The sequence below is a fragment of the Vigna umbellata genome, chromosome 11 (assembly GCF_029865625.1).
Source record: "Vigna umbellata cultivar VRB3 chromosome 11, Vumbellata_1.0, whole genome shotgun sequence".
NCBI classification, from domain to species: domain Eukaryota; kingdom Viridiplantae; phylum Streptophyta; class Magnoliopsida; order Fabales; family Fabaceae; genus Vigna; species Vigna umbellata.
Genome location: NC_142175.1, coordinates 2325929 through 2351552, shown reverse-complemented (window position 1 = coordinate 2351552; position 25624 = coordinate 2325929). Strand labels below are relative to the sequence as shown.

At 32.2% G+C, this 25624-nt stretch overlaps 2 protein-coding genes and 1 pseudogene across 2 annotated transcripts; 2 read left to right on the top strand and 1 right to left on the bottom strand.

Moving 5' to 3' along the window:
- Positions 1 to 4813: 4813 nt before the first annotated feature.
- On the top strand, positions 4814 to 5687 carry LOC124840702 (small ribosomal subunit protein bTHXc-like). Its single transcript, XM_047316801.2, has 3 exons — positions 4814 to 5080; positions 5184 to 5248; positions 5363 to 5687. The coding sequence occupies exons 1-3, from the start codon at positions 4915 to 4917 to the stop codon at positions 5495 to 5497; spliced, it is 366 nt and encodes a 121-aa protein (XP_047172757.2). The 5' UTR covers positions 4814 to 4914; the 3' UTR covers positions 5498 to 5687.
- Positions 5688 to 5805: 118 nt separating this feature from the next.
- LOC148190755 (uncharacterized) lies at positions 5806 to 6776 on the top strand. The gene is made up of 4 exons (XM_088102091.1): positions 5806 to 5944; positions 6159 to 6196; positions 6395 to 6483; positions 6565 to 6776. Exons 1-4 carry the CDS (start codon positions 5806 to 5808, stop codon positions 6656 to 6658), a joined length of 360 nt encoding a protein of 119 aa, XP_087958217.1. The 3' UTR covers positions 6659 to 6776.
- LOC148190754 (uncharacterized) lies at positions 6721 to 9669 on the bottom strand (annotated as a pseudogene).
- Between the last annotated feature and the right edge of the window lie 15955 nt (positions 9670 to 25624).

Here is a 25624-nt window from a genome sequence, read left to right as displayed (position 1 = left end):
AAATGCTCAGGAATAATGGATCCCGATCACTCACTATGGATTGGGGAATCCCATTCAACCAAATGACTTCCCTGATGAATACTTCCGCAACAGTCATGGCTGAGTATGGATGCTTAAGGCATAGGAAATGAGCGTACTTACTCAAGCGGTCCACTACCACCAATATAGCATCGTGCCCCTGCGATTTTGGTAGTCACACTATGAAATCCATGCTTAATTCCTCCCATACTGCATTAGGAATTGGCAACGGCTGCAACAGCCCCTGAGGAGAAGAAGAGAGATATTTGTGTGCACACAACACATCTGGCCACGAATTCCGTCACGTCTTTCTTCATTCCGATCCAATACAAGGACTGGGCTATGCGCCTGTACGTTCGGTACACCCCGGAGTGGCCCCCAGTCTGCGTTACATGGAATTCCACTATCAACTTGGGAATCCATGTTGACTGTGTCGACAACACCAGCCAATGCTTAACAAACTCTTATCATAAACAAACATTTTTAACCATCGTAGTGAAGAAATCACAACTAAAAAAACAATGGAAAAAAATTACAAGTAATTCCTATACAGAGTAAATGATATATCTTACTCTTTGAGTGATGGAAGGCTAGATTAGATGTAGTTTCATATTGTAATACTATGCTTACTATAAGAAAAACAGATATTATCAACAATCAAAATCTGTTGGAAATATAAAAAATTCATCAATAACAATTTTTTTCAGATGAATTTTAACTGGCTAAAATTTGTCGTTAATAGTATAGTCGGTAATTCCCGAAATAAAAATTCATTTGTAAATATCGTGATCTAGTTCATATTCTTTCTCCTCCTCCTTCTTCTTTTTTTCTTTTAGCTTTCCCAACTGAGAAAAATCAACACATTACAAACGAAAGAGGTAGTCCATCTTAAATCTAACTAAATCTTTCATTACAAACTCTGATAAAAATTTAGGGAAAAACTTATTAGAGTTCATGTCAATCCAATCATCAGCGATGGTAGTGGAGGCTTCTTTTTCCTAAGCAATTTTGCGCACAACAATGGCGCTTTTGCAGTAGAGGTGCCCTTGTCGCAATGGTTGACCAATGTTGAGCTCGCGGTGTCTCTTTGGCATGCAATATGGTTCGTTGTTTGTGGTGGAGGAGAGAATGTTCTCCGTCACGGTGAGTTGCATTTTCAAGAGTCGAAGTGCATTTGGCTCGCAGTGTATCTCTTTGGTAGTGATGGTTTTGAGAGTCGCGATGGCCTCTGTTGCATCTCATTCATGGCGAGCTGGTAGTGTTTCCCTCGATGGCTCGCAGGAGAGGGAGAAGGGGAGATGGTTGGTTTTGATTTTCTATTCTAGTTTGTGACTACTGGTGGTGATCTCACAAAGTAATATATAAAGAAGAACAATCCAAGACAAAAAAAAGAAGTTTTGAGAAAAAGGAAAAAGAGATAAAAGGTGAAAAAAGAGAGAGTAAATGAAGAAATACATTCAAGAATGATCTACTTTACTTCACCTCAATGTATATATAGTATGATGCTCTTCAAATCAAAGATATGATGAAGACATGAAAAGTTGAAGAAGAAAGGAAAAGAAACAATAGATGAGAAAGAAAGATAAAGAACACACACAAAAGAGATCATAACATTTCAATTCTTATCTATCTTAACTCTTACATCGTTTGATGATCTTCAACTAAAAAGAAAATGATGAAAGCAAGCTTGAGCAAGAAAAGATATTAAGAAGAAGTTATCATCGGTTCTCACTATCTACTACACTTCCATACCTACAACATCTAAAGTTCTTGAAATGAAGAAAAAAGTAAAAGCTGAAAAAGAGAGAAGAAAAGAAGAAATATGCAAGCCATTATCTATCTTAACTCTTACATCGTTTGATGATCTTCAACTAAAAAGAAAATTATGAAAGCAAGCTTGAGCAAGAAAAGTTATTAAGAAGAAGTTATCATCAGATCTCATTATCTACTACACTTTCATACCTACAACATCTAAAGTTCTTGAAATGAAGAAAAAAGTAAAAGCTGAAAAAGAGAGAAGAAAAGAAGAAATATGCAAGCATCAGAAATATGGCCACACCATTATGCTTTAAGAATACACCATTTGATGCCTTCCAAGCTCAAAGGAACAACCATCAGTTATCAGACTATGCCTCAATACCTTTATCCTCTCTTAGAGAATTACTCAAGTCTGTAAGTAACCAAGATTTCATATTGTATTATACTAAATATGTATTCTCTCATTGAGAGTTGTTAATTTATTTCTTGTAAGAATCCTATAATAGATCTATTGTATATTTTAGAGAATTAAAACACTTACAAGTAGTCAAGATAGATTAGGGGTTCTAGGAGTAGTAGATAATACTCAACTAGGAATGTGTTATACTAGAGTGCAAGGAGGGACAGATAATACTCAACCAGGAATGGGTTATACTTGGGTGCTAGGACTAGCGAATAATACTTAAACAGGAGTGGGTTAATTAGATATAGACAGTTGTCTAGGGATAGATCCTAGAGAGGCTAAACTTGGACTAGACATATTGTTTAGGGGTGTCAAGAGTGACATATAATACACAAACAGGAGTGGGTTATACTCGGAACCAAGAATGGTGTAAGAATATTCAACTAGGAGTGGGTTATACCCGTGTGATCTTGACAAGATTAATGGAACCCCTTAAGATTTCTTAGGGAGAACTGGACGTAACTCAAGTTTGAGTGAACCAATATAAAAATTGTGCCTTAATGTTTTCTTATTTTAAAACCATTGTTAAATTTCCTATAACATCATCTCAAAGCATATTTAGTTACTTATCTTACATATCCAGCGTCTAAACATATTTCATTTCTATATAGTCTTATTACAAACAATTATACGCTTTTTGGAAAAAAATATTTTAAAAATAATATTCACCCCCCTTCCTCTAGTGTTTTTCTTTGTACTTCATTGAGTACTGATACACCATTAGGTAATGTTGTAGCGCCACCGAGACAGTGGCCACTAACTTGGGTACATTAGGCGCTACTTTTGAATCATCGGGCACACTCAAATAAGTGGATTTTAGGGGGTTTCTAGTGATGGGTGCCATCTTGTTTCTATTATAGGTCATTAGGGAAAAATAGGATTCTGGCTTCGTTAACTGTTAGATTGAACTAAAATTTTGATAGTAGGTCCGAGACACATGAATTGTTAGTTTGATCGATGAGATCTTTGATTTGTTATATGTAGCTATAAAAGTTGGTCTCTTATGTTTATCATTGATAAATACATATTAATGCCTTTGTTTAGCCTTTAATCTTGGATTCTTAATTGAATTTTTTACTTTAAAAGAATATTTTAATTAGGATTTGTTATAGTTGATTTATTAAACATGTGAAAAAAATACATGTTAAAAATAGTTTTTTAATTGCAGAAATGTTCTTTGGATATTTAAGGTGTGTTAATGTAGTTGCAGCTAAATTGAGCTCATGAAGGTATAGAAATAAATTGGTTAAAATTTTATGACATCTTAAGGATAAATCCAAGAATACAAAATAATCAAAATTACAAGAACTCAAGCTAAGCATTGCATAAAGAAGGGAAAAAATATTTAAAAAGAGATGAAATTTGGCTAAGCCAAGAATAGGAACGAATAACAGAAATTGGACCGTGAGGTTTTCTCTATTTTTTCCACAAAAAGAGCTTTGATGATAAATGTTTATGATAAAAGATAATTTAAGGAAATATATCTTTAGATATTTTAAATAATTACCTTATTTAACTATATTAGTAAATATCAAAAGATAATATTTGTCAAATCTTTTTGAATCTAGCCAGGATCTTCTCAAATATTTTTAGATCTCCACACTAATCAAATTTATCTTCAAGATATTAGATTATTTAAAATATAATTGAAAGATATTACATAATCAAAAAGAAAATTACAACAACAGAAAAGCCTACAACAAAGCCTAATTCATTTTTTTATATATAAAGAGACTTAGGAAAACATATTAGGAGAGCTTAAAAACGTTTTTGGAGACCTAATTTCATCCTCTTCACCATCTTTCACGTCCTTAACCCTCTCTTCTTCTATTTTTGTTATTTTTGCATTTCAAGGAGTGTTAAGTTTTAGGCGTTGATTCTACTATAATTTCTTAACTAGATTCTAAGGTTAGATGAATAAATTTGTTTGTTCATTTAATTATTATTCTCATTTATTTTTATATATGTCTTTTATCTTTTAATAAAGTGAAAATAATGATTTTTACATTGTAGCAAAGTAGTATGGTATTAAATCTACATAACATATTCATCATAAAAGTCTAAAGGTTTTTAATTTTAATTGAAAATCTATTTTGATTAATTTTATTTTAGAAACTTTGATGTGATTGAATAAGTTTTTTTATTAATTGAGGATGTACTTTAAAGATAAAAACTTTAATAAAATTTAATCAAGTAATTAGTTAACTTTTTCTTTTATATAAAAGGTAAAAAAAATAAAAATAATTAAATATAATAATATTTAATTAAAATATATTTTTATTAAATTTATTTATAAAATTCTTATTTTTAATTTATAACGTACTTTATTTAACCATAAAAAATGACAATAAATTAATTAAAATATTAATTAATTTAAAAATATAAGATAATAATTAACTGTATAATATTTTTTAGATAATTAATTGCAGAAGAATATATAGAAAATAATTAATTATGTCAATAATCAATTCCATTATAATTTAACACCCCTCCCCCCCCCCCCCCCCCCCCCCCCCCCCCCCCCATCCCACCACACACACACACTTTTTATTTCCATATTCCCTCTTTCAAATTTATTAACAAAACTACTTCCGATTACACGATACAAGCTACCCTGTGCAGTGCACCATTTTCCTCCTTGTCTAACCTTATCCCTTGAGTTATCCGAAGCCATCATGGCGTCACTGCTCCTAGCATCACCTCCTCCACTCTCCACTCAATTGCACACTTCCACCTCTCACCTTTCATTCTCTCACTCCCAAACTCTCTTCTCACCACTCTCCACGCCCTTCCCTTCCCTCTCAGCCTCTGCAACCTCCACGCTCTCCCCAACCCCTTCTGGTACCTTCTGCAACACTGAATCCGTTTTCTTAACGACTTTTCTTAATTATGGACGAATTCTAACACCCCATTTCCCAATTTTATGTCTTTTGTTATCTCCCAGTGTACTGTGGCAGAGGAGACAGGAAAACTGCAAAGGGAAAGCGCTTCGCCCATTCGTTTGGAAATGTAAACTTATGCCCCCATTTTCTTTTTTCTTCAATTTCTTATTTAGATTTTGGTTTTAATGTTAAGCATTTCGTGGTTCTAATATTGTGAATGGGATTGGGGGCTTATTATTAGGCAAGGCCAAAGGACAAGAAGAAGGGTAGAGGGCCACCGAGGATTTATGCTCCACCGGTACCTTCCAAGAAAGACAGGTTCGAAGATAATGAGGTGGTGAAGATTGAAATTGACGAGTCCCTCTTTTCTGGCTGATTTTATTGGGGAATTGTAATTTTTGGGACATTCATGGTTTAGTTGTTGATATCTGATTCCATTGTGACATACACAGTTTGGATTTGGGTAATGTTACATCAGTTTTTGTATTCATATCCTTGACGTAACTCTTTTATTTCTCTCGTTTTTCTGCACTATTTAATGAATGACCTTGCTTTAGAGTTTTGGACATGGGGATTGGAAAGACTTGTAAATAGTTATTTAAAAAAATAAAAATAAAGGGTTATTCTTTTCTTAGGATTTGTGCTTCACTGGATTGTTTATATCCTATCATTGATGACTAAGTAATGGTTTCTGGCAACGTTAAAGAAAAGTATTCGATGTTAGCAGAACGAGAGATGGGAAAAGGGAAGCACTATGGGAAAAGTTGTGTTTCACTAGATTCAGCCTTGCCACAAGAATGCACACCGGTTTTGATCAACCCAGGTCATATGCTTGATAGTGTTTTTGTATATTAGCTTCAAAAGAAAGGCAGATTCATCTTCATTGGTTTTAGTGGTGTTGCTCTTCTTACTGTTATTCGCTGTGCTAGATATTCTTACAAGTAAAAGGTTTAAGGAAACTTTTCCGTTTTATTTTCGTTATACATGGAATACTTTGGACATGTCGTATTAAATCTAATGGTTTGTTGCTTCTGAAGATCAAAGGAACAGATCAAGCAGACTAAAGCACCACAAGGTTGTATGTCTTCTTGCTTGTTATCTTCATCTGCTTCTTTTGAATCATTCTCCTCAGTGTATGGAATCAAAAATTTGTTTCAATTGATTTAAAGAGAAAACATATCGCTTATGAGATTAATTGACATGGAGCATTCTAGCTTGGCAAACCATTGAGTGTTATACTGGATCGACTATAATAATTAATCTCATATCTCAGTGGCATTATGATTCAGAACATGAATTCCCGGATCCTTGGCAGTTATCAAGCAGATTCAACCCATTGTCAAGAAATGATAGAGAAAGCGGGTATGCCTCGAAGTTCAGATATATATGGCTGGAAATTTTGTCATTTAGATTGTTAAAATAACAGTTAGCCAAATTGAATAGAAAAAAGATTTCAGGAGATTGCCAGGATTTATTTAGTCAAATATGTGGAAAATCTATATTCATACAGGTGCTACCTACTGGTATGTGTTTTTAGAAAATCTCTTCACTTGATAGTCTTGGTCTGTAACAGGTTAACTGTGTACCTAAGAAAGGTATTTATTTATGGTTGCAGATGACACAATAATTTGATACAACTCTATCAATGAAGCTTCCTTCAATTGTCAATCTGATACTACGTTTGTTCCATAGATGAATCCATAAGTCTTCTTCCCACTGAGCTGAAGCAGTTTAGCTTCTACCCATCTTGATTCACTCTGATTTTTTGGTTTTGTAAAGAACCCAGTTATCTTGTTCCAGTCTACTGGATAAAAGGCCTTTGGAGGAAAAATTGTAAACTTGAAATCGCGTCTTTTCCTCAGCCTCTTAATTACTCTTGAAACAAGGTAGGGACCGTTATGCCCCACATTTGTTTCCATCAAAAGTCAGAGCAAATTCATTGATGAATCTATGCAGAAGAGGATGTCTCATAAAAAAATCAGAACTGCATTATTTAATCTGGTCCAGTGCTTAGAACCCAAACTCGTGCTCTGTGCACCAACAGAATTCCTTAACCCTGTTAGGGGTTTCATAATTATAAAGTCTGTATCTATGTAGATACCACCATATTTATAGAGAATTGCAAGTCTATCAGACTAGATAGATTCTGAGGTAAGGGAATCTCACCAGGATCCTTTTTACCCTTTAGCTCATGAATCCAAGTTTCAGCTGGAGTCCTCTTGACCAAAAATGAAAAGTATGGGGCCATTGCTTGCACTTTGAACTCACGATCATGCAGCGGTTTCATGATCTTGTAGCCGTGTCTGGTGTCCAGAGTTCTCGATAGAATTACCAGACATGCCTTTTTGGATGGCTCCTGAAAATACTTTCCATTGACAGTAATTCTCTCCTTCCAAACAAACTTGCAGGTGAAATCCTTGTCATGAAAAACTGGGCCTCGCATTCGCGTCCGAAAAATCCCAAAACTCGAGCATGAAACGGTTGGGTCAAGTTGTTTGACTTGAGGATCTTGAAGTGATGCAGCTGTTCTCGAAACCATGCTTTTCTTTCTTCTTCTGTAGCATTCAATGGGGCAACTGGAGTATAGTGGTTGCGCCTCTCAGCTTCATCCTTCTTTTCTTGAATGAAACGAAAATTTATGTGAACAAGTGTTGAGCTTGTTGTTTTTGTTGTTCCGTTATTGTGAAATTCCAACTTCTCTCGAGCTTCTGTGTTAGATGCAGAGTGTACGGAATCATGGTAGGTAACACCATTTGCATATATGAGAAAAACTATGGCAGAGGAAGTGATTAGAGAAAGACATATAGCGTTTACTCTTGTGTTTACTCTACCCTCTGTTACAGCAATATATGATAAAATAACAGTGTAAAAATTAACCTAAACATGATATATAAACATTATAATAACATATCCAGATCAACATCAATACAGGGGAAACAAAAAAAAAATAATAAAGAGCGTACTTCTTACTTTAAAATTCAAACACAACTTTGTTTTTCTAAACATTGACTCACTCAAAACTTGATATTGTGTTTTCTAAACAGAGGAGTATGTTTAGTGATCAAAACTGAAAGTAACACATTCTCTTTATACAATATTAAATTATATTTTTTAGTTTATCCACAAGAATTAAGAAAAATGAACATAATTTGATAGTTTTATCATTAAGATAATGAATCTAATTGAGTAGGACTTTAGTCCACAGAGATATTTTATGTCATTAGATTCATGAATTAAAAACACATTTGCATTACTAAAACATGACATTTAATTTTGCCTCCATATTATATGATACACATGTATTTTTGAACTTTGCAGTTTTTCAACCCATGAATATTTTTTATATTAAATGTGGTATTCCCGAGTTAAAGGGTGGTGGTAACTATAAAATTTGGAATGAGAGAATTTTTCTTCATTTGGGATGGATGGACATTGACTATGCTATTACGAAGGAAGAACCACTTGTTATTACTGAGACCAACACTCCAAATGAAGTTAAACTTTATGAAAAATAGGAGATATCTAATCGTCTTTTTGTGACTTTCATAAAGACCAACATTTCTGTTGGTGTACGAGGTTCTATTGATAAGCATAACAAAGTCAAGGATTTATTAAAGGCTATGGATGAACAATTTACAACATCTGATAAATCCCTTGCCAACACCCTTATAATGCAATTTTCATCCATAATGCTCATTGGGATTAGAGGAGTGCATGATCATATCATGTGCATAAGGGATATAGTGGCTCAACTAAAAGCCTTGGAGGTCACCATGTTAGATTCTTTCATAGTACATTATATTTTGTGCACCTTGCCTCAACATTATGCCCTTTTAAGATCACTTATAATACACATAAGGATAAATGGTCTATTAATGAATTGTTGACCATGTGTGTTCAAGAAGAGGAAATGTTATTATTGGAAGAAGGGGAAAAGGTGAACTTCGGCTCCTTCTTTATGTCTGGCTTAGCATGAATCTTCCCTTTGTGTTTATCTTGACTCTTATTATTCTTTCCAGAAGTAGTTAAGTTCACCTTTTCCCCTACTTCCAACAATAACCTTTCTTATTCTTGAACATACATGGTCAACAATTTATTAATAGACCACTTATCCTTTTGTGTATTATAAGAGATCTTAAAGCGTGCATACTATTGTGGCAATGTGCACAAAATATAATGTACTATGAAAGAATCCGACATGGTGACCTCCAAAGCTTTCAATTGAGCCATTATATCCCTTATGTTCATGATATGATCACACAATTCTCTAATCCCAATGAGCTTCATGGATGAAAATTGCATTATAAGGATGTTGGCAAGGGATTTATCACATGTTGTAAATTGTTCATCAATAGCTTTTAATAAAACCTTGACTTTGTTATGCTGATCAATATAACCTCGTATACTAGCAAAAATGTTGGTCTTTATGAAAATCACATAAAGACGATTAAACCTCTCCCATTTTTCATAAAGTTTAACTTCGTATAGAGTGTTGGTCTCGATAATAATAGGTGGTTCTTCCTTCCTAATAGGATATTCAATGTCCATCCATTCCAAATTGAAAAAGAATTATTTCCTTCCAAATTTTATAATTACCACCCTTTAACTCGGGAATACCACATTTAATATCAGAAATATTCATAGGTTGAAAAACTACAAAGTTTAAAAATACATGTTTATCATAAAATATTGAGACAAAATTAAATGTCATATTTTACCAATACAAACATGCTTTTAATTCATGAATCTAGTGACATAAAACCTGCATGTGGACTAAAGTCTTACTCAATTAGATTCATTATCTTAATGATAAAACTATCAAATTATGTTCATTTTCTTAATTACTATAGGTAAATTAAGAAATATAATTTAATATTTTATCCTAATTAATTATATAAATATGATAAAATTTATGTGAGTAGATCTTATCATACTAGATACAATTATTTACAATTAATGTTTCTCCTCTAATAAGACTTTATATATATTTTTAACTAATTAAATATGTTGTGATTACTCTTTAATTTATTAAAATTATATTACTACTAAAACATTAATAATATATAAATATTTACATAAATTTCATAATATACAAATAAAATAATAATAGTGCATATTTTAATTTGCACGTATAACAACAAAAATATACATACAAATAATATCAATAATATATACATAATTAATAATCCAAAACATTTAAACATATATCATATAATTATTTAATATTCTATGTTTTGAAAAAAAAAAGTTACGTATTTAATTTTACATATTGCAATAAGTATTCATATAAAAAATTGCATTATGAGACTCTTCTGTTAGTCATGACCCTGTGCATATGTAAAATCCAACAATTAATATTCTTATGAATATATACACGCATGTCACAGCTGCTTGGCCCAATGGCGCAAGTCACGTTTAATAATTAATTGTCTTTTACTGAGTTGCATTTTTGCAGAGGGAGGGAGGTGAAGAATTTTCCTAAGCCCAACTATTAAGATGAAGACACGTCAAGAAAAGTAACAAAGCTGCAACAGGTCATGAATAGACTCAAAAACTGAAACGCAAAAACTTGGCAGAACCCTTTTTATATTATTAAACAAATGAAGAAAAGAAAAGGACTTTTCAAACGATAAAAATCCTGAGACGTGAGAGAGAAAAGCGAACTGTTCATCATCTTCAAACTTTAGAGGGGTCATCTAGATCAGAATGACTATCCGACTTATTTTTCTTCACTTTTAAATGATAAAAGTTTCGTTTAATATTACAAAAAAGTTGTAATCAGGATTTAAATACATTGTAATATTCTTTTGGATTAAATGAGTCAAAACAAAAAAGTACATAAATCTAAAAAATCCAAAGCAACGAAAGAAATAAAATATGCAAAGAAAAGGAATAAAGAGAAACAAACAGTGATTCTGATATCAAATGAAAAAAATAACAGTGTAAAAATTCACCTAAACATGCTGTATAAACATAATAATATATCCAGATCAACACAACCGAAGAAAAAAGAATAAGTATGTACCTCTTACTATTGCAGCTTTAAAATCCAAACACAGTTTTGTTTTTTTACCCTTGACTCACTCAAAACTTGATTATGTGTTTTCTGACTATAAAAGTAGACTTAGTGATCAAAACTGAGAGTAAAACATTTACTTTATAAAGTATGACCACCAAATTCAAAATGAATGGGTTTCACGTTGAAATAAAAATTAGTAACTGCTTCATAACCTCTTGAAAAAATAAAAAATAACAACTTAACCAACCACAATATGTTCCTTAAAAATAGAAAGTAAAAATGTTATAATATTTTAAATATTACTAACAATATAAACAAACAAATCCATAACATTTTTTTATATAGAGATATTTTTTGTGATTTTATATTTTTATTGATTAATTAATACGATAAAGTTTATATTTTTATGAAGTTTAGTATATGTAATTAGGTCTTACAAAATAAATATTTTTATTTTCATCCCTAAGAAAATTCCTTATATTTTTTCCATCAAAACTTTACAAATTTATTTTAGTTTATAAAACGATTTAATTTTGGTTTTGGTCCGGGAAAAGAGTTTTCATTAGATTTAATTTCCCCCAAATTTGAAATTTTTACTATTGCTTCAAGGAAATTCCTCACAATTTTACATTTTAAAATATATTTTATGCTTATACCTTACCAAATAGTATTTATATAATACTAATTGGTGGTTGTGATGAAAGATTATAATTGTTTATTCAATAATTTTATATTAGATAATTGTTTTTTTCAAAATCATATTCTTAAATTGAAATTTTCACATAGATTATACATATATAATTTTATATCAATATAAAATGATTTAATACTGACATTATATAAATACAAGCTAACATAATAACACGCATAGACAACTTCAATTTTGGTTTTCAAAATTTATCATTAAATTGAAAGTATCTTTCATATACTTTTATATCTATCTATCTATATCTATATCTATATCTATATATATATATATATATATATATATATATATATATATATATTTATATATATATATATATATATATATATTAAAATAAAGTTGTCACAAAAATTAGTTCAAAATAATAATAAAAAATAACCTAACAATGAGATGACGACAACACATATCACTACTAAGATAGATCAACTCCTATTTCCTCATCTACTCACACTAGTAAAGGGTAAGCTAATGTGTAAAGGAGTTTTCATAAACAAACATATAAATACCTCATACCATTGCAGCTTTAAATTCCAAACACAGTTTTGTTTTTTTAAACCTTGACTCACTCAAAACTCGATGATGTGTTTTCTAAATATAAAAGTAGGTTTAGTGATCAAAACTGAGAGTAACACATTTTCTTCATAAAGTATTAAAAATAGGAAGTGAAAATGTTATAATATTTTAAATATTCCTAACAATATAAACAAACAAATCCATAACATTTTTTTATAGAGATATTTTTTGTGATTTTATATTTTTATTGATTAATTAATACGATAAAGTTTATATTTTTATGAAGTTTAGTATATGTAATTAGGTCTTACAAAATAAATATTTTTATTTTCATCCTAAGAAAATTCCTTATATTTTTTCTATCAAAACTTTACAAATTTATTTTAGTTTATAAAGCGATTTAATTTTGGTTTTGGTCCGGGAAAAGAATTTTCATTAGATTTAATTTCCCCCAAATTTGAAATTTTTACTATTGCTTCAAGGAAATTCCTCATAATTTTACATTTTAAAATATATTTTATGCTTATACCTTACCAAACAGTATTTATATAATACGTGGTTGTGATGAAAGATTATAATTGTTTATTCAATAATTTTATATTAGATAATTTTTTTTTTTTCAAAATCATATTCTTAAATTGAAATTTTCACATAGATTATACATATATAATTTTATATCAATATAAAATGATTTATTACTGATATTATATAAATACAAGCTAACATAATAACACGCATAGACAACTTCAATTTCGGTTTTCAAAATTTATCATTAAATTGAAAGTCTCTTTCTTATACTTTTATATCTATATATATATATATATATATATATATATATATATATATATATATATATATATATATATATATATATATATATATATATATATGGGTTTGCTAACGCGCGTACGCTTGTTTTTCAGTTGGTACATTTTAGCAATATGTACTGGGTTTTAGTAGACAAAAATATCCTTATATATCATAGATTCTAAGTTTTAAGGTTAAGGGTATTTTAATAATTTTATTCTCAAAACTAAAAAAAAAAAAAGAAATCCCCCAAACCCTTACTCACCTCTCTCATTCCTCTCAACCATTTCTCTTTCCTCTTTCTCACTCCAATATTTTCTCTGTTAAACAATTTCTTACAAAAAATGATTTTATAATGAGTTTTTATTTTATAATTTTTGTCTTATCTAATTTTCACAAGCATAATGACATAAAAGGAATTGGTAAAAAAATGACTTTATAATGAGTTTTCATTTTATAATTTTTGTCGTATATAATTTTATCTAATTTGCACAAGCATAATGACATCCGAAAGAATTGGTAATTGGCTTGAAGGGTTTTTTTTAGAGATGATGATTCAACCTATGCAGATATGCAGATGATGAAATTAGAGAGGTTAGTGAAGATGGTGAAATTGAAGAGATCTTGAATGAACCTTTGCCTGAAGGTGAATATGTCAATGACTCAACTATTTACAAAGGCAAATTTTTTAAAGGCAAGTGTTTCTGATTTTTTCAATTGGGATGACAGAGAAAAGGTTGGAGTGAGAGAGATGAAAGAGAAAGGATTGAGAGGAATGAGAGAGGTGAGTAAGGGTTTGGGGGGTTTCTTTTTTTTTTTTTAAGTTTTGAGAATGAAAATTATTAAAATACCCTTAACCTTAAAACTTAGAATCATGATATATAAGGGTATTTTTGTCTACTAAAATCCGGTACACATTGCTAAAATGTACCAACTGAAAAACAGGTGTACGCGCGTTAGCAAACCCCATATATATATATATATATATATATATATATATATATATATATATATATATATATATATATATATATATATATATATATATAAAATAAAGTTATCACAAAAATTAGTTCAAAATAATAATAAAAAACAACAATTGTAGGTGAAAGAAAAACAACCTAACAACGAAATCACGACAACACATATCACTACTAAGATGGATCAACTCCTATTCCCTCGTCTACTCACACTAGTAAAGGGTAAGCTAATGTGTAAAGGAGTTTTCATAAAGAAACATAGAAATAATCATCTTACATCACTCATTCATAAAACAATCTTATCACATAGAATGACTCATTATAGGCTCAATTATCTGGATAAAGTGTTGATGTGAAATCTCGGGGGGTTGTCTACTTGTGGTGGCCTCTACTGCTCTATAGAGTCATTGTCAATTGGTTTCAACCTACTAGACACAAAGTTAGTTCGTTAACATATTTGGCTTGGTAAAACCCCTAAATTAGGACCTACTGCACTTCTCACCACATACCCTATTCTACTCCACTTGAGTTTAAATGATTATTAGAGCGATAGGATAACTTCCAATGTTTTGACTCTCACATCGATGTGTACACTAATGAAACACCACCATAAAATATACCCAAGAGATTCATGGAATTATGCAAACACATATACCATGCTTATAACCAATAACAAACTCATCATCATCACAATATCAAACATGAATACCTACCATAAACTCATAAACATGGAATAAGAAATTTCAAACATGTATACTAACGATTAGAAATGTCGTTGAACGCTAGGCTTTTTGCAGAAGGTGACACTCAACAAAAGTTCTGGCCTTTAACGCTAAACTTCTCGCAAAAAGTCTTGCTCAATGACATACTCTTACTACTTAGTGTCCTAGAAAAAAAATTCTTCAGACCTATAGTGAAAGATTGTGCTTAACAACACCCTACTACCGCTTAATGCCAAAGTATTCACATTTTACTACGTTCAATGGTGCAAAACTAATGCTCAACGGTCTGAAGGTAAAATGCTCCCAAACCTACACAATGAATTTGCACGACCATCAGCTTGCTACTCAGATATCAACAAATAAAAATTCTGAGATTTATGGAAAAAGGAACCTGATCAAATCAGTATTCCCAATTTAGTACTTTGGTTAAAAACAACTTTCAGTATCATGGAATATATAGAAATAACATAGGAAGAAAACATATGACTTAGAACCAAAATCACCAACACAGAAAACCTTAGGAAAACACTTAGGTATTTAGATAAAAGAAAAACAACCAAGTCAAAACACTCAGACGCAATGCTAAACGACTATTAAGTCAGAGGCATCTAAATGCGTAAAGCTTATCATACCTAAAGGGTATTCAATTTAACTCTCAGAAAAATGATAATAGTTATAACTCAAGCTACAAAATACAACTCATGTAATAACTACCCAATCATATTAAGTTTATAATTAACATAAATTTATGTTTGTAAAATTAATGTAAAAATGTAAACAGATGGATAAAAAAGGCATAGGAATGTTTGGTTAGAATTGAATCCTAACTCTTAGTGAATAGTTTGAGGCTAACAGGGTCTTACATCTTAGTGAGTCCTAACTCTTAAGTCTTTCATTTATAAATTTGCTTCTATTGTGATTTTAGAAGACTTACATTTGTTATCCTTTTGGAATGATTGTTTCTCGATAGAGAAATTTTTGGGAAACTTGAACAAGAGAAGATATAGAAGCAACAACATCCCTACACCGAACAAAACTTTGTTTCTACCTTTCCCTTCATCTCTAGGTTCTCTAACCAATATGAAGTTTTATGTTTTATTCTAGATAATATATACTTTATTTGTAAAAATATGATTTGAAGGGACCAACTATGACATTTCCTAATCTGACAAATTTGAATATTTTGCAAAGACTATCAGTTGAAAACATCGTTTCTCTAATGTGAAGAGCTATATAATTCATTTAGGCTTTTAATGTTTGGTTTTTCTTTTACTCAGAGAATTGAGAAATTGCTTAATCACTAGTCAAATTCCTAGTTACATGGGAGGAAAGCAAAGTTTAAAAACTTTGTAAGTTGCATCTAGAGTATGTTCCTAGCTATAGTTGTACCTATCATTATATATGCTTTAAGCCTTTTTGTATATACCTATTTACCAATCTCATTAGTATTAATTAAATTTTAGTTTATAAAAAAACAACTATATATATACAGAGAAGGAGAAAGAGACAAAGGTCTACTTGATATGTTTTTGTCTAGTCCTTAGTGAGTTGGTAGTATAAGAAGAAAATTTTGGTTGCAATCATAATGAATAATGAGAGAAGTTCATCTTCAAAACTTTATTACACAATTGTCTAAAAAAGAGCATAATAATCAAAATACAGGAAACTTCTTTAGGCAATGTATTTCTTATTGCCGAAGTTGCTCCATCAAAACATGTGAGTAATGACTTTTTAATCCTCCAGTCTTACATTTATTGATATTAATGCATCTACTGATGTTACTTAAGTAACCATCAAGTACAATTATATTCTTCAAAGTTTTAAAAAACATATCCTAATTTACATTTGACAATGTATATATAGTAGGAAGATATCTACCATTCTCGTCAGGCCATAGATCTGGTCTATACCCCAAAGTTGTAAGTTCTTTCTTGCCTTTACGTTGTCTTTGCATTTATTATTTGTACTATCATTCAACAATGTAAACACTATATTGTCACAAAAAAAATTTTAATGTGCATAACATCTCAATTATAGTTCAATAAGTTATCTATCCATTAAGGAAGCTAAAAAAAATATACTTTTCTTCTACCATTGTAGAGTGTCTACCTTAGGATGACCAACTCTCCGTTGCCATTTTATCATTTCTTCAACTATAGGTTCTTTTCCAAATTCAACATAAATATTAATAACTTGTAGGATATCATGTCCTGATATTTCCATTGGTTGACTTCTATTTTCAATAGTTTCATTAAACCTCCTATGAGCTAATCTAAACCTATGTCTTCCATCTAACCAACGATGATGAATTATAAAACAAAATTTGCCACCTTTAACAAACTTTTTCGGATTGGTATAAAAATTACATCTCAAACATGCTAATCTTGTATGTTTGTTCCACCCAAATAAGGTTACAAGTCATGAAAAGTCACTAATAGTCCACAAAATGGATGCATGCATATGAAATACTTCTTTCTTATATGAATCAAAAGTTTTGATGCCAATGTTCCACAACTCCAACTCTTCTATTAATGGTTGTTAGTATACATCAATATCATTTCATGGTGCTTGCTTTCTAGGAATGATCATGGGGAGAATGAATGAACTTTGTTTTAGGCCATCTCATATGTTCAACTATTTTAGATGACAAAAACATCCTCTGTAATCGAGGCTTCAAATGAAAATACCTTAACACCTCTACAAGAATCTTCTTTCGCTTATTGACAACATCGTTACTAAGTGTACTTCTCTTTTTTGGCTTCCATCTTGATTTCTTTAATTTCTTACAAAAATCTCTATCTTTGTCTTCTCTAATATACAACATACAATCATTCAAATAAGATTCAATTTTGGTTTAACTAAAACCAAGCTTGTTAATGACTTTTTTTCACTTCATAGAATAAATTTGGAATTTTAACATGTTGAAATGCATCTGCTAGCAACTTTAGTATCCTGAACATAACTTTTTCACTTATTCTGCATAGACATTTGATGTGATACAACTTGACCAAGAATGAAAGTTTTGAATCATTATCACATCCTTCATATAAATTTTGTTGTCCATCTTGCATTAAGTCAAAAAAATATGTACCATCATGACTTCTAGTATAGCTTTACTCTGCACCCAAATCATCATCATCTATCATGTTAGTGTTAGAGCAATGATGTGCAAATACATCATTAACCATTTCTCACATATTATCACTAATTGGAATTCTTCCACCATCTTCTTCGACCATTACTTGAGGAGCTTCATCATTTACTCTTCTCTCCCTGTCTAGAAGCCACATTGTATACCCTTTTGAAAAACATTTAACAATTAAGAGCTCATATACTTCTTCATGACATTGCCATTTCTTAAAATTGCATTTCTGACATGGACATATTATCTTTCCTATGACACCACTATTAATGAATGCGAAGTCCAAGAACGTAATCAGTCCTCCCATATATAGACTTGTATTTCAAGGCATGTTTATCCATGATTTATCCATTAAAATGATTTTTGTTGATGCTAAGAGGATTCGAAGGTTATAATAAGTGAACACATTCAAGGAAGTTCACTACATAAGAAGAATTTACTAAACTGGTTATAAAACTAAATCTTATACCAACTTAGTTATAAATTTGAATACTTATGGAATTGAATACTTCAAAATTAAGTAGTTCCCTACTTAGTTATAAAATTGTTGGTTGGAATAATTTAATACTAAGTAATAGACCTACTTAGTGTTAAAAATAATTAAGGAAGAATAAAGCATTGAGTAGCACTCCTTTTCAACTGCTTAGTAAACTAGTTTCAAGAACATCAACAAAACATTAATTAAAAAGCATTAAAAATTATTTGATTTGGTTAAATCTCCACAAATAAAATCAAACAGAACAAATAAAAACAAAAGCACACATCTAAATCAAAATACAGAAAATTGAGAGCATCAATGCTATTTACAAACAAAATATTTCAAAATCAAAGATAGTATAATAGTTTTTTACTTACATGGATGAAACTAAGGTGCTAAAACCTGACTTCTTCCCAACTTCAATACTTCAACCACTCCAACTGCTCATTTCAAACAAAATATAAACAAAAAAGAAAACATGATATCAATGTACATAAAAATCAAAATCAAATCATATAAGTAAGGTGTCGTTCGTCTTACACCAAGTCTACAATAAAGGCAAGCACAATGAACGAAGAAGAGAAGAGACGTTTAGGCTACAACAGGACTAAATAAAGGCAATTTGGCTTTCTTCTTGACTTTGACACTCCTATCTGATTCAGTAATCTTAGAATCTTCAACTTTCATGGTCATGCTTATTTCAAAATGGAGCAAATATCCCCCTACAAATTGATGAAAATTAGTTCATAAGTTAACATACTTTGAATTTACTTGGAAACTAAAAGGCCCAATATAGGAAAAGCTAGCAAGGAGATCAATATAATAATACAAGAAGAAGTAGATTCTTGCTAATAAAATCTTTTGATTCTTTTGCTCTTGTTTTGTTTGAACCTACAGAGAAAAATTTTCAACTATGAAAATCCATGTGTTCATTGGTAAGTTTATCTAAGTTGTGAAGTGAAGAGACTCAAGCAAAAATAGAGAGAACTAGTAGTTGAGTGGAAAAAAACTTTTGATTTTGTCTTCCTAACTCTTAGAAGCACACAAAGTGTGATTTATGAATTATACCTGAGTTAAAACCTATGTGGGTTATCAACTTATTCATGAGTAAATAGATTGTAATATCTAAGTATCACTATTTATTCATGTTTTAAACTTAAGATTAAAGTAGTCATGTGTTCAGCGCACAAACTATATATATAATCAGGAAGAGGGGTGCTCGATATAAGATCAATGATTACAAATAATGTTTTTGCACACACATTAGTGCAGAAAAGACTTTAGACGTATGTTATTTTGGACTTTTTACATCTGATCCCGACCTGACGTCTATTCGGGTGACGTTGATGGGACGTTTGACCTCTACAGATCGGACGTCTATATAGACGTCTGACCCGTACAGATCAGACGTCTATATAGTCGTGAGATTGGGGTGGCAACAGACGTCTAAGACCCTGGCGCGAGAGCAACCTCTACAATCAATTGGACGTTTGTGTGTGCACTAACAAACGTATAGACGTCCAACATGACATTAATAGATATCTTCTAGGTGTTTTTTATTAAATTATTTATTTTTACAATAAAATCACACCTGAAAAACAGAAAATTGTCCTAGAACACTATAATATATATATATATATATGTATATATATATATATATATATATATATATATGTATATATGTAGATATATGTATATATGTAGATATATGTATATATGTATACATACATATATGTATACATACATATATACATATATGTATATATGTATATATGTATACATACATATATGTATATATGTATGTATACATACATATATGTATGTACATGTACATACATATATGTATGTACATGTACATACATATATGTACGTATATATAGATATGTATATATGTATAGATATGTATTTATGTATATGTATATGTGTATATATATGTATATGTGTATATATGTATATATGTGTATATATGTATATATATGTATATATGTATATATGTGTACACATATACACATATACACATATACACATATACACATAGACACATACACATAGACACATAGACACATAGACACATAGACACATAGACACATAGACACATAGACACATAGACACATAGACACATAGACACATAGACACATAGACACATAGACACATAGACACATAGACACATATACACATATACACATATACACATATACACATATACACATATACACATATACACATATACACATATACACATATACACATATACACATATACACATATACACATATACACATATACACATATACACATATACACATATACACATATACACATATACACATATACACATATACACATATACACATATACACATATACACATATACACATATACACATATACACATATACACATATACACATATACACATATATACATATATATATATATATATATATATATGCGTTTTAACTCAACAAAGTTCTAAATAATCTAAAAAATAATCCAAAACCTAAACCATCAAAAGTTAAACTTAAACTAAATGTAATTAATGTTCAACAACAAATATAAGTCTTCTTAGGTCCATCTTTGCAGAAGATATGTTGTCCACTTTTGTCTTATCTGCTTAATTGCATCCTCTGGTATAGGAGATGTACTCTTGGAGCGTTGCAAAATGAAGAAAGATTCATTATGTTTCATATATGTTCAAAGATGAATTTGATTTGTAATGTATTAAAGGTAAGAATTATTACTTGAATCCAGTCATTTGTAATGACAACTCGAATGATGGTCTTAATCCAAGTCATCACATAGTAGCCACATTCCAATGAATCTAGTTGCTTGTTACACTAAAATGATAAACTAAATAATCAAGCATTTAGATCATTCAATAACATAGAAAATGAATTACAACTATAATTGACTTACAACCTTTGGATACAGGATTTGAACTAGCTGACCTCGGGATTTACCCATAACTCTATTTACATTGAAAACACAAGGTAGTATTAATATAACTATATTTATCATAAAAATTGAAGGTGAACATGAATTTGAAACATAAAAAGAGAAACACTTACCCTTGAAGCATGTTTCTCAAGTCATTTTTTATCTTCCTGTGCAGCGAACAAAACCATATAATTGTACATTGTTTGGGAATGATGACCATTAGCTGCTAGTGAGACCTATCATGAATCATAAATAGTTAATAAACTTTTACATAAAACAACCCATACCCATCAATGTATGGCACAAGGTATACTTCTTTATTTGACTCAGTCATCCATGTTTGCAAATATTGTTGTTTGTTCTCAATTGTGTTACCAAAAAGTTGAATGGACTGAGGTTCAACAAATTTGTACATGAAAAACCGACCTTGGTCCACAATGACTATGTCCATATACCTAAAACAACAAAGTTAAGTTGTTTATTATAAACTAAGAATCTAAATAAAACTAATATGGAAGACAAAATTAACTATCTTACATGCACCATAGTTGAAGGATGGAAATATTCAACATCCTGTCTCCCCCAATGATCTCTAGTGCATCATTGAATGTGATATATACTAGCATATGGGGGATGCCAAATAATCTATTATCCCAATACACTTCTATTGGTCTTTTGTTCAACCTGGTAATTTTGTCATGAGCTTTGCTAGATGATCATCCTCTGCTTCAGCCATGTTATCATTTTTATCTATGATTGGCTCATGCATCGACTGCTTCTGAGGACGTATGAACTGAACATAAAAATTTCAAAGTTATCAATAAATATTTTTAAATTTTACATACAAAGACTAATAATAGAAATATTATACCTTTGGTGTAGCAATGTGTGACATGATTAATGCTCTAGGCCAGGCTATAAATGTTCCTATGACCTCCCCCACTAAATGAACTTCTGAAGTGGTAGAGTATCTTTTGATATTCGAGACCCATTGGGCAAAAAATTTTCTTTGCCTCGTAATGACAAATAGGTAGCGTATTAATCTCCTTCAACAACTCTAACAACTCTATGAAACTTTTATCGGTCCATCCATTCCTTGCTTTTAAACTAAACAACTTCAAAGTTCCTTGCTTTTAAACTAAACAACTTCAAAGTTGCAGACAGACGTGTAAAGTTGGAGCATCCTGGGAACAACGGTTGCTCTGAATCATGTATAAGAGAATCATACAAATTAACTCTTCCAAAATTATCTTCACCAACATCACGTATCATGTCCTCTAAATGATCACTCAACCATTCTTCCACATAGTATGTTCCTCGTGACGTGGTAGGCTGGTCCAATACTTCTCCATGCCAACACTACAAGATAATGGTTAATTACCGAAGGTATATTTCCGACGGCCTTTTGGCCTTCGATAAAGTTGATTTTACCGAAGGACTTTAACCTTCGGTATTGGTACAATGATTTTACCGAAAGAATGTGGCCGTCGTTATAAGGTTCGACTTATGAAATTAGAATTTGGGATTTTTCTCTCCCATTCTCCCAAATTTTGTCTTCCTTAAAACTCTCCCGCACTCCCTCGCCTACCTCCCGCGCCACCCAGAGCCGCCTCCGTTCCTACCACCTCATCGTCTGCCTCGGCTCCGCCGACCGCACTGTTGACTCTGCCGACCGCGCCGTCGACTCCGCCCTTGCCGCTGACCTCGACCTTCGCCTCGTCCACGTCGACACCTCGCGCACCGAGGAGATCGCAGACACCATCATGGGGCTCTTCCTCGGCCTCCTCCGCCGCACGCACCTCCTCTCCCGCCACGCACTCTCTGCCTCCGGCTGGCTCGGCTTCGTCCAGCCTCTCTGGCGTGGGATGCGCCGCTGTCGCGGCCTTGTTCTCGGCATCGTCAGAATCTCCGCATCGGCTAGGTCTTTGGCCACTTACAGTTTGGCCTTCAAAATGAGCGTGCTCTATTTTGATACTCAAGCAGTACGTATTTTTAGTCTTTCCTTCATTGAGTGAAGATCCCTTCTTCAGATGAAATTAAAATAGTAATCGATGTATCAATGCTTTAATTTTGTGATCCACTTGTTGTTTGAGAGACTTGATTCTTAATTGATATTGTAGCATTTGTTTCATGATTTTGAAGCATTTTTTGTTTTTGTGGCACTGTAACTGGTGTGTAACAGTTTGGATTTTATGATTAGCATGTGCGTTAACACTATTGAAACTGGTGTGTAACATAATGAATTCAGTTTTTGATAGAATTAGAATAACATGTATGGATTTGTTGTTCAGTCCGTGCAAACAAGCATTTTTGTTATTGGAATAGTGTAGCTGGATGACTTTCTTCACCTCCTAGTCTTGCCAAAGAAATAGGTGGGCTCCCATTGTTTGTCTTCTTCTTCAATTTGCCGTGTACACTCTTCTTTGCTAGACCCGTGAATCTTCTTCTGCTGCTTCTTGCCAAGATATTGCCACTTGCCCACTTCCCACTGCAATCCGTTGCACACCATTCTTCTCTTCCACGGCTGCTTCTCTTTGCTGGACTCCAATGTTTCCACCGTGAAACAAATCTCCACCTTTTGTCTTGTTGAAAAATAAACTGTTCCAGCCCCTCTCGGTTTTTGTATGCTTCTCAACGGTTACTCTTCAAAATAAGTGGCAAGTGGTGGCTGCAGCTGTTCCAACTCCAAGCTGCTGGATTTTGTAAGCTCCATCACCGTGAAAGGGTGGTCACTCTCTTCTTTACTGGACATTGCTTCTTCACAAAGGCTGGACGTGGCTCCTTCATTTCTACGTGGCCCCTCTTGTTATTCCAAATGCTTTGGTTGATGCTTGCCAAGAGAATTGTCATATGGGGCCGTGTAACTTGCTATCTTCCAAATAATAATGTTGTTGAGAAAACCGTGAGGTGCGGTGCAAATGTGGCAGCTTATTTTTTTCACTTGTTAATTGATGAAATCAATGAGTTGCAAGGTGGAATGTAAGCTGGATGTCACTCCAAATCTGCTGCTCCCTTACGTGGCAATTGTCTCCAAATGGTCATGAACTTTTGCCAAGCCATTAAGTAAAAACCGTGAGTGGTGGCAAGACCTCTCTTCTCTTCAAGCCTCTTTGGCTTCACTGCTGTTGTGCATCATTCTCTGCTTCACGTGCTTCTAGCCTTGAACTTCTTCCAGCTTCTACAAACTCTAACATGCTGCACCTTGGACTTCTAAAAGAAATTGTAATGTGCTTCTCCCAAGTGTGCAGCCGTGAGCTATCTATCAAGTGGTGACCCCTTCTCTGTTATTCTGTGATGCAAGGCAAGATGCAAGCCAAAATGAATGGAGAAAACCGTGAGCTTCCCTTCATCTGCAACACTCCATTTATTCTCATCCAAGGTGGCTGCTACTGGAACGCTTCTTCTTCAAACTCAGCTGCTCCAAAATGCTTGAAGCTGCCTCCATTCTAAGCTGCTATCATGGCCATGAGCTTCTTTCTTATGGGTAGTGTTGGACGGACATCAGCTCCTAAAGGGGAAGGAGGTTCCTCCGAGAAAAGCAAGTGTGCCACACTATTTTTCTCCCATAAATCCAAAACAATATTTAAAACAAAGAGGAAGAAAAGGAGTGTGCCCTCTCTTTGTACGTGCTGCCTCCACTAATTGCCAAACTCCTCTTTTAGGTGGCTAGACTTTTCCATGACCCTTGCTGGACATTACCCAGGACTTATCAATCAAAGAATAAAAGTTTATGATGTGTGGAGTGGAAAATCACGTATGGACATAAGCTTTCAATGTGGTCCCCTCCTTTAATTTCAATTGACCTTGTATTTTGTCCTTTTGTGTTGGCTATCTATATTGTCGTGGCTACTCTTCTTATGTGGCTTCAAGTCCATTTGTTTTTTTTTTTATCACAAATGAAAACCACGTTCCAGCCAACAAAAATGTGGTTGCCCCAATTTTGTTTAATGTGTTTGGTGCTACATCTTGGAGGTAACCGTGCACTTCTTTCCCATTTTATAATTGATTTCTCTTTTGTAAATAAAAGAATTTGATTGCTAGGTGCCAAACGTTCCATCCTCTAGGCTCTATTCTAAAGAGAAACACGGTACTCTTTTCCCCTTCCAGCAAAGAAGCAACAAAAGGCTTTGTTCAAAAACTTAAATGGTAAGCTTGTGCATTTTATTTCCAGCCGTGGAAAGCATTCAATTAATGAGCCAT

Bases quoted from the DNA above. Each gene is read 5' to 3' on its own strand.
- LOC124840702 (XM_047316801.2), top strand. From the start codon at position 4,915: ATGGCGTCACTGCTCCTAGCATCACCTCCTCCACTCTCCACTCAATTG. The intron at 5,081-5,183 runs GTACCTTCTGCA...GTTATCTCCCAG, and splicing joins GCTCTCCCCAACCCCTTCTG to TGTACTGTGGCAGAGGAGAC. The intron at 5,249-5,362 runs GTAAACTTATGC...GCTTATTATTAG, and splicing joins TCGCCCATTCGTTTGGAAAT to GCAAGGCCAAAGGACAAGAA.
- LOC148190755 (XM_088102091.1), top strand. From the start codon at position 5,806: ATGGTTTCTGGCAACGTTAAAGAAAAGTATTCGATGTTAGCAGAACGA. The intron at 5,945-6,158 runs GTCATATGCTTG...TTGCTTCTGAAG, and splicing joins ACCGGTTTTGATCAACCCAG to ATCAAAGGAACAGATCAAGC. The intron at 6,197-6,394 runs GTTGTATGTCTT...CTCATATCTCAG, and splicing joins GCAGACTAAAGCACCACAAG to TGGCATTATGATTCAGAACA.